The sequence below is a fragment of the Populus nigra genome, chromosome 7 (genome assembly GCF_951802175.1).
Source record: "Populus nigra chromosome 7, ddPopNigr1.1, whole genome shotgun sequence".
Taxonomy (NCBI): domain Eukaryota; kingdom Viridiplantae; phylum Streptophyta; class Magnoliopsida; order Malpighiales; family Salicaceae; genus Populus; species Populus nigra.
In genome coordinates, this window is record NC_084858.1 from 20,558,455 (window position 1) to 20,568,373 (window position 9,919).

General features: G+C 34.6%; 1 protein-coding gene across 2 annotated transcripts; it reads right to left on the reverse strand.

The window, feature by feature from the left end:
- Nucleotides 1-4,154: 4,154 nt before the first annotated feature.
- On the reverse strand, nucleotides 4,155-9,518 carry LOC133699756 (G-type lectin S-receptor-like serine/threonine-protein kinase At1g11410). 2 transcript variants are annotated; one of them, XM_062123186.1, is made up of 7 exons: nucleotides 8,177-9,518; nucleotides 6,401-6,526; nucleotides 5,997-6,202; nucleotides 5,690-5,900; nucleotides 5,322-5,559; nucleotides 4,892-5,042; nucleotides 4,155-4,665 (listed from the first exon to the last, which is right to left on the reverse strand). In XM_062123186.1, exons 1-7 carry the CDS (start codon nucleotides 9,453-9,455, stop codon nucleotides 4,363-4,365), a joined length of 2,514 nt encoding a protein of 837 aa, XP_061979170.1. In that variant the 5' UTR covers nucleotides 9,456-9,518; the 3' UTR covers nucleotides 4,155-4,362. The 2 variants fall into 2 exon arrangements, with proteins under 2 accessions (XP_061979170.1, XP_061979171.1); XM_062123187.1 differs by lacking the exon at nucleotides 6,401-6,526.
- Nucleotides 9,519-9,919: the final 401 nt, after the last annotated feature.

A 9,919-nucleotide genomic window follows, 5' to 3' on the forward strand; every position in this document is an offset into this window, starting at 1 on the left:
GAGACAATTATCTAAAAAAAAAACTAAAAATATCACATCGGTTAGTTAAGGAACTCAGGATCCAGCAAGTGCCAAAAAATACTGACAAAAAAAATCCAACAGGTAACACAATTTACAGTTAAGAGAACCACCAACAGCAATTGAAACACACAAGGGTCATTAATAGGAGGTCTATAACCCCAACAACAAAAGCAAAATAAACTTAGCGAATTCTTTTTTTTAATGTTTTTTAAAAATATTTTTTTATTAAAAAATATATTAATATTTTTTTCAACATCAAACATATTAAAAAAAATTAAAACAATACTAAAAATAATATCAATTTTATACTTTTTAAAGCAAACACCCCCAAAAATAAAAACAAAGTGCACTCTACGCAATGTTTTGAGCTTTCTATGTGAATTCGGTGTGGCATTAGTGTATGGATCCTTCTACGGATACAAAATTAAAGTACTTTGATGTGTGTGAATATAACAAGTAGTGTTTGGCTCCCATTGTAAGGGATTATCAAAACTAATGAAAATATTAAACTATTTAAAACTCAATACAAAGATACATAGTTTCAAATAACTAAATTTGAGCAATGGGATTATGATGATTGATAGGATTAATTGAGCTTTTTACTCTATATTCTATTAATATTGAAATGCGGATTAATTGTGTTTGAATATCTCTATTTATTACTCTATTCCCATTATGATTAATTGAGTTTTTTTTACTGTATATTTTATTAATATTGAGATCCTTTAGATTGCTAAGGTTGTCTAGTTGTGTGACATACATTCAATATGGATATGAATAAAAAACTGTTGAATTAAAATAATATTTTCTTAAGTTCTGAATATATAATAAATGGAAAAATAATTAAAAAAATATCAAAACATGAAAACTCAATTTTACCCTTTTATAAATAACCACCTATCATTGACCATGATAAATAAATAAATAAATTAAAAGCTCTCTCTAAGAAGAGCCACCTATGCCCACCAAGATGAAAGCATAAAGTTTCCATAATGTGAGGGTTCCTACAAAATGTGAAGGTTCCTATGAAATCTGAAATTTCTTCTAATATCGCATGTCAGGAGAGATGAATTTAGTCTTGGCTAGTGAAAGCTCCTGGATACAAAGAAATAACTGATGATGTAGACACTCGCATATGATAAACTTTATAAGTGATATTATTATATTGTTTTTTTTTAAAGTAATTTTTTTTTTAAAGAAAAGAGGTGCCTTTTGTTTTATTAAGTAATTAAGGCTATAATTTTCTCATCGATGTGGGATTAATAACATTATCATAACCCTCAAGCGAGAAGCTTGGATAGTTATACATGACTGGAGTTTCCATAAATAACGTTCATGATGATGTGTGTTTATATATGCACATAGTAGGTCACCCAAGAGATATTATCCTACCAGAACTATATAATAAGTTTCATCTTTTTAAAAGATATTTAAAAAAAAGATGTTTTTTTGTGTTTCCGAGTAACTAAGCTTTTCATCTCCTAAACAATATAAGATTGATAGCATGATCAATAACTAATCATCTAATCAAACTTGATTAAAAAGCTTTCCATGGCACAATTGATCAATAACATCACTGCATATGAGAATAATAAGGAGACTTAACTTATTGGTTAACAAACCTTTTCTATATATATATGTAGGGCAATATACAATAGTAATGGTGGAGATTACAACATAAGAGTATGCCTATAATATTTCTTATATATGTACATTCTATAATATGCTCTCTCAAGCTGAGGGTGGAGGATCAACTCGAAACTTGAAACAAAAATCAGTAAACGAAGCAGTATGAAGTGGCTTAGTAAAGACATTTACAAGTTGATCCTGAGAGGAAATAAAACGAATCTGAATCTCTTTCTTCGCAACTCTATCTCGGAAAAAATGATAATCAACCTCAACATGTTTTGTGCTAGCATGAAAAACAGGATTAACAGAAAAATAAGTGGCACCAAGGTTATCACACCAAATGATAGGAGCAAAAACAAACGGAATCTGAAGATCTGTTAATAAATACTGAAGTTAGATAACCTTAGCAGTACTATCGGCTAAGGCTTTGTACTCAGTTTCAGTAGAAGAGCAAGCAATTGTACGTTGCTTACCTAATTTGCATGAAATTGGCGTCTAACCAAAGAACACAAGATAACCATCGTAGATTTTCTATCATCAATACTACCTGCACAATCTGCATCTGTAAAGCCATTTAAGGAAAAGGAAGAACTACGAGTTATATGTAGTCCATATGTTGTCGTACCCTTAAGATAACGCAAGATGCGTTTAACGGCAACCCAATGAGAATTTGTAGGAGCATGCATAAACTGACAGACTCTGTTAACAGCAAAACTAATATCTGGTCTTGTAAAAGTGAGATTTTGAAGAGCACCCATAATTTGATGAAAGCGTGTAGCATCAGAAAACAAAGGATTTGGTAGTATGGTAGCTTTGGATGTAGAGATAGAAGTATTAACAGGTTTGCAAGATATTATACCAGCTCGAGTAAGGATGTTAAATGTATATTTATGTTGTCAGAGCATAAGACCCATACCAGTATATATATACTGTTAGAGCATAAAACCCATACCAGTAGGTTTAACCTCAATACCCAAAAAATAATGAACAGTACCCAAGTCGCGAAGCTTAAATTCTGAGCTCAGTAGCTATATGAGGTGTTGAAGCAGAAGAGAGTTGCTACCCGTAAGCGAGCATGCTACTATCCAAACCACTAGCCAGCCCCTGCATTGCGCTTATTTTGCTGCTAATTGTTCGGCCTCCAGTCTGCAGTATATTGGCCCCTATTCTGATGAGTGTAGAGGTTGCTGTTGGGACGCTAGTTGCCACGAGAACAACCTTTGCTACGACTGAAGTTTAAGCTGTGATAGGACATATCAAGATGAGTAGAGGGCTGTGGTGTTGGCAGTAGTGGTGACTGTGACAGCAGAGATGAAGACAACAGAGAGGGAGTGGCGTCCATGGACTGAAAAGAGTTCTTGTGCATAAATTTATAGGTAAGAAGGTGGTTGTGAAGATCAGCATACGACAACGGTTCTGCCTTGGTTATAAGACTCGTTACCAAGTCTTTGAACTCACTACGAAGGCCACGAAACACATATAGATTGAAATCTTCAAGGGATATGGGGCGACCAATAACAACCAATTCGTCAATAACGATTTGGCTTGCTGCATGTATATACTTACCGATGAGTCACCTTGCCGAAGATCTTGGAAGGAATCATGGAGTTGCATGATGCGAGAATTAGATGGAGACGCAAGAGCTTTCTCAAGAGTGCGCCAAACACATTGCGAGGTATGACAATCTACCACGAGATGCAACACATCCACAAAGAGAGAGAGAGAGAGAGAGGAGAGAAATACACTCAAAATAAGTTGATCATGTTGCTTCCAACGAAGAAAAGCAGGGCTGATTTAGAGGAAGAACCAGTAGAACTGTCAGAAATATAAGATGGAGGACACAATACTGAGCCTTCAACGAAATGAAAAACAACCTTGACCAAGGAGATAGGGCTTCATCTGCATTCATCAATAGAGATAATTTGTGTTCATAAGTTTCCACAAAACAACTTGGTGGGTGTTTGATAGAGCAATGATAGTTGGAGTTTGTGTTCCTATAATGTGCAGAGGAACAACAGAGACTTGCAAGAAGGAGTCATTGACGTGCTCTGTAAGTGGAGGTTGTTGTTGTGGAGGAAGGACACCATCGATAGCAGCTTGTAGATGGCTAGCCGGCTGGGCTACACCATTGGTGATAAGGGAGAAGTCGACGACAACAATAATAGAATTCATTTAGGAGAGAGAGAGAAGGCAGACTGCAAGGGGGAGAGGGAGAGGAGTTCTGACGGCATAAGACTTTGATATTCAGTTGAGAATAATTAGGAGGCTTAACCTATTGGTTAGTCAACATTTTCTATATATATATGTGTGTGTGTGTGTGTGTGTGTGTGTGTGTGTAGGGCAATATACAATAGTAATGATGAGGATTACAACATAGGAGTATGCCTATAATATTTCTTATATAGGTATATTCTATAATAATTGCTATTACACTACTTTGTTCCACATGCTTAGAAATGTAATAAATAATATTTCACTACCATGATACCTCTACTGGGATCCCCTTGGCATAACATTGTGCTGTTATTGAAATTGTATTTTGCTTTAATTATAGTTTTAAAAATATTTAGTTAATCAATATACACTATAATTTTTCTAGAATTCCACTTTAAACCTAATTTTTTAAACCATAATCATAAAAACTATTACAATATCAAATTAACATATGAATGCAGCACTATGAATGCAGCACGTCTGATATATGTAAAGCCTCTACCGAGGTCCAAGCATGGTGATAGTCACTTCATTTATAGAATGCGATCCTTCACTTGTTGATGGATCTCCACTATTGTAACTCTCCTTCATAATAAACGCAGGTTGCTTAGGAGATGGAAGAGTTGTGTCATTACTCAACATGAAAACAACATTAGACATTGATGGTCGGTCCATCGCAGATTCTTGCACGCATAAAAGACCAATTTGGATGCACCTTAAGACTTGATCTTCAGGATACGAGTCGCCCATCAATGTATCCACTAGTTCCAGGGCCCTGCCTTCTCTCCATAGATCCCAAACCTAAAGAAATTCCACATCAATATGCTATGTTAGAGTTGAAATTTTAAAGTCGGCAATATATATATATATATATATATATATATATATATATATATATATATATATATATATATATATATATATATATGTGTGTGTGTGTGTGTGTGTGTGTGTGAGAGAGAGAGAGAGAGAGAGAGAGAGAGAGAGAGAGAGAGAGAGAGAGAGAGAGAGAGATCTTAATACTTACATATCCAACCAAGCTCGAAAAGTTACTTTCATCATAAAAATTGCTGTTTTTTCTCCCAGTGATAACCTCTAATAGCAAAACCCCGAAACTATATACATCGGATTTTACTGAAAATAGGCCTTGCATTGCATATTCTGGTGACATATAACCACTGCAATAACATAGGAAAAGAAGAGCTTAATAGAGTCAGCTATTCAGAAAAAAAATAAATTATGATGAGATTTTTAAAATAATTTTATATTATTTTCTAATATAGTTTGAAACTTTCATAAGTTCTAAATTTTATTAATTTAATTAGATAAAATAATTAAAATTCTGATATTATATCAAAAAAACTATTTTATGTCAAAAACTTAAATTATTCAATAAAATTTTAAAAATAATCTTATATTACACTCCAATATAACTCATTAAATAAGGATAAACTTACTACGTTCCTACAACACGGTTTGTGTTGGCTTCAATTTGGTCTACTCCAAATATTCTAGCCATGCCGAAATCTGAAATTTTTGGGTTCATTGAGGCATCTAGTAGAACATTGCTTGCCTTAAGATCTCTGTGGATGATTCGTAATCTGGAGTCCTCATGAAGATACAAAATTCCTCGACCAATCCCACAAATAATGTTGTGGCGAGTAGACCAATCTAACTGTGACCTTCTTGGTTCATCTGTACCCGAAGAAGCATAAATCTCATCAAATTAATCAATGCAGACTTGTATTCATTTTTCAAGTTTTATAGAATGAGAAAAACTGAAAAATGCACAATATAGGGACAATTTGACAGAATGATGACATACTGAAAATAAAAGAGTCCAAACTTTTATTTGGCAAGTATTCATAGATCAACATCTTCTCTCTTCCTTGGATGCAACAACCTAATATCCTTACAAGATTCCTGTGCTGAAGTTTTGCAATGAGCTCGACCTCATTTCTGAACTCATTAATCCCTTGTCCAGAATACTTTGCTAGTCTTTTGACCGCAATTTCCTTTCCATCATGCAGCAGACCCTGAAAATCGCAATCCAAATTCATCACTCTCATAGTTCAACATGTAAACTGAAGTGATGCTCTGTGTTTAAGGGACTTCAAGGCAGGCTAGGCTACCTTATACACCGAGCCAAAACCACCCTCTCCAAGCTTGTTGGCAGCTGAGAAATTATTTGTTGCCGCAGCTATGACACTAAGATCAAAAAGTGGTAAATCTGAACTTGTTGTACCTTCCTCAAATTCCTTAATTGGTAAGTCTCTCCAGCTATTTGACCTTGAAGTTAATGATAGCGGAAATTCGTTTCTTCTTTTCCTGTCCCTGGCTGTCATCAACATGCAAACTTATTTCTAGCTGGTAAAACTTCTAACGCAAGGTATACTTTTTTGAGCTCAAGACTATGAGAAATATTGAAACTCTAGCTCAGCATCACATCGCATTTTTACTGACTCAACACCCTGAGTTTAATAATGTTACGAAAAATATATTGCTCAGGAGCAACATTTGAAGGGAATTTGCTTACCTTTTCTCCTTTTCTTTACAAACCAACACACAAGGAAGATGGTCAGAAACAATGTCACACCAACAGACACTATCAGGATTGCTTTAATTCCTTTATTGGCAAGAGGTCCTGACTTTTCATATTTAGCTGAAATTGAAAATATAAGAAACGTTTAGTGATATGAGTTGAAAATTAAATCTTCTTAAAAAAAAATCCTATTAGAAAGGATTTAGTCATTCAACCCTTTTTATTTGAAAGAAAAATAAACGACGTATTATATGAAAATTCTAAAATCTAATCATTCGTGTAGCTGGAAAGAGGTTATTTGTTTTTTTGACGCGAGTTTCCAATCAACAAACAAATAGTTGAAAAATCAGGTTGGTGTTTTTTATTATTCAAAAAAATATTTTTCAACTAATTTTCACTTAAGAAAACATAATAAACATCCCTATAATATCAATAAACCAACTAATCCACTCAAAACACTTAAAAGTTTGTCAAAAATACCATATCAAATCAAAAGAAAAAATTATTTGAACCCCAATCTACTTCTTTAAGTAAAATAAAGGGAAAAATACACATAAATGAAACTCTCATAGTCTAATAAAACTTGTTGATATCAAGAATCATCTTTTTAAACTTGTTGATATCAAGAATCATCTTTTTAGTAGCTGAAATATAGCAAACAAACAACTCTATCTTTTTTTTGGTTTTTTTCCACCAACTTTCTTTCTTATCTTTCAAAATTAGAAACTTAAAAATAATAAAAATAAAGTTTTTGACTAAAATGAAATCATAAGAAAATAAGGGGACTATATATTTTTTTAAAGAAACAAAGTATGGGGACCTAAACACACTTGAGAGCGTTTGAAAACGTGAGCCAACCAGCATTTTCAAAAAATTCAAAATTTATTTTTTGCTAATTTTTTTTTTTATGTTTTGCATCGTTTTGATGCGTTGATTTTAAAAATAATTTTTTTAAAAAATTAAAAAAACATTATTTTGATGCATTTCAAAATGAAAAGAACTTTGAAAAACAACAACAACCACACTCTCAAACAAACCCTAACTTGTGCGAGTTTCAATCCAAACATGTAATTTTTTTTTCTTTTATACTTTGGCCTCCTTCTTTCAACTGTGTTTCTCCATAACAAATTATAAGAAATTGGTAGTTAATTTGGCCACAAAATGATATAATTGAAGAAAAGAAATTAATGACCAGAAAAGAAATTCTCAATGGATACCTGTGAAAAAGGTTTTGGTAAATTTTTTATTTTTTAATATATATTCTTAGAAGGAAAGTAAAAAAATGTTAGTCATTTCTATGAGCGGCAATAAAGGCATGTGTGTGACAAAACTACTCAATTCATTATACTAGTAAATAATAATATGATCACTTAAACAAAACAATCACTTTCGAGTTCATTGAGTTGATGAAATTGAACTGAATAATCAATGGATTTCGCGTCAACACATTTATTGACCTACCCTTATCAAACATTATATTCATAAAATTACGTGCTGATTAATAAAAAAAACATTGCTCAGGAAGCTATCTTTCATATAATTGGAGAAACATTTGAAATCTATGCCATCAATCCTAGTTTACTTGTGCACTTAAGCTTAATGGAATCATTTTTACAATTAGTCAATTACTTCTAATAAATAATAAGAAAACTGATTACTTGTGATTTATCAGGTCTATGAGATTTCTTCAAGAATCAAAACTTGTGCATGGCATAGCAAGTGAACAAAGGAAAAGTAAATAAGTTAGTAGTAGTAGAATTGGACATGTACCTAATTCAGCTCTATCCACACGGATGTAAATCTCTTGCCCCACATCTGAAAACGTTCTTGTATCAACCAGATCTCCATACCATCTCAAGCATCCAAGTCCTCTTTCGTCAGCACTAGCATAAGCTGTACAAGAACAATTCCTCAAGCACTCTCGCTCACATTCTTTCAATCTCAAACTCATGTTCGCACTCGCCATTGATGTATCCGGCACCTTCACTCGAGCCATCTTGACGAACCCTTCTCCGCCGTGACACGTGGACACGTTAGGTTTCCTGACACAACCTCTTGACCCGTCTCTCAGGTACCATTCTTGGGGTGACTTGGGTTCGAATCCGGGTAGACATTTGCACATGAAATTATTTGTTTGATATGGGTCACAGTTACTATTTGGACCACATTGGCCATAGGTGTCACATGGTTCTTTTGGGGCGGACCAAATTCCGATCCATTGTTGATCACGACCGTTCCACGACAGCCGCTGCACTACTCCTGATTCGTTCACCACCATTCTTGAAATGATGGAGGGATTATTCATAGTATAGAATATAGATACCTCATCAACGCTGTTAACGAAAGTAACATTGAAGATATAGGTAGGGGTCATTTCGGATACTCCGCTCCATCTTAGTCCAGTCCATGGTCCGCCACGCCACCATCGGGTTTGACCCTTGTAGAGGAACAACTGGGGAAACCCGCTTGGATCAATACCATAGAGAATGGTTCCGGTTCCCGGGTCATCTTTGGACTTCCAAGATGACAGAGACCGGTTCAAACCGATTTTCAGGTCCAGCCCAAGCTTCATACCAGGAAGCAGAGTATCTGTACCATGATCAAAACTCTGCCACAAGACCCCTTTGCTATCCTGTTGAACCAAGACCAAGTTTCCTGAATCCTGGAGCTGAGCCGTGCAATTTGTCATTGATATTGAGGCTGGAACATTTGTAGACCAAACAGGAACACTACTTCGGTTATTTTCATAAATTACAAGGTTACCTTGTTTGTTGATAGCTAGGACTCCGGAGGTACCATTGATAGGATTGTCTCTATTTGCCACCCATACAACAGTTCGTTCTGAAACCTTACGGTACCAAATTCCCACATAACGACGAGTAGAATCGATGCCTGAGCTAAAGAACCCGAGTTCATAGCTTTGTCCACTAGAGACCAGAACATCTCCATCTTTGATTGATTGGTTTGGAGCTATGATGTCAATAGAAAAGCAAGAAGGAAAAACAAGGAAGAGAAACAATGTACTCAAAAACCTTTCTACAGGATTCATAATTTGTTTCAATGATTGTGTGTTGGTGAGGTGAGTAGATGACTTGGTAGTGCAGTTGGAGTTTTAATGAGTGGAGCCAAAAAGCCACCTACTTCATAGAATTTTTTTCGCCGATCATTAGGGCTGCACAGTGGAGCCAACCATTTATTAAATGATCACTTGAATTGAAAGGCCATAGGCCCATAAGTGTATAGTTTCTGGTGAGAATTTTTTGGTCCCAAGTTTGTGTCTGCATGAGCTGTATGTGAGGTGTAATATATTATAGATTGATTCTAGTATCTGCAATTATTCCTAGAAATCTGGTAGTGACCGACAATCTTGTATAGGAATATTTAGTTTAGGAATATTTAGCTTTCCTTAGAATAGGTTGTTTCCTTTGCTGGAAGATATAACTGTGTATATATATGGCCTCCTCACGCTGAGAAGAAGAAGTACGAATTATTCTCACAAAATTACTCTGTTTT

Excerpts from the sequence above, each read along its gene's own strand:
- LOC133699756 (XM_062123186.1), bottom strand. The coding sequence starts at position 9,455 with ATGAATCCTGTAGAAAGGTTTTTGAGTACATTGTTTCTCTTCCTTGTT. Across the intron at positions 6,203-6,400 it reads TGTAAAGAAAAGGAGAAAAG|CCAGGGACAGGAAAAGAAGA; the intron begins GTAAGCAAATTC and ends TGTTGATGACAG. Across the intron at positions 5,901-5,996 it reads GTTTTGGCTCGGTGTATAAG|GGTCTGCTGCATGATGGAAA; the intron begins GTAGCCTAGCCT and ends TGCGATTTTCAG.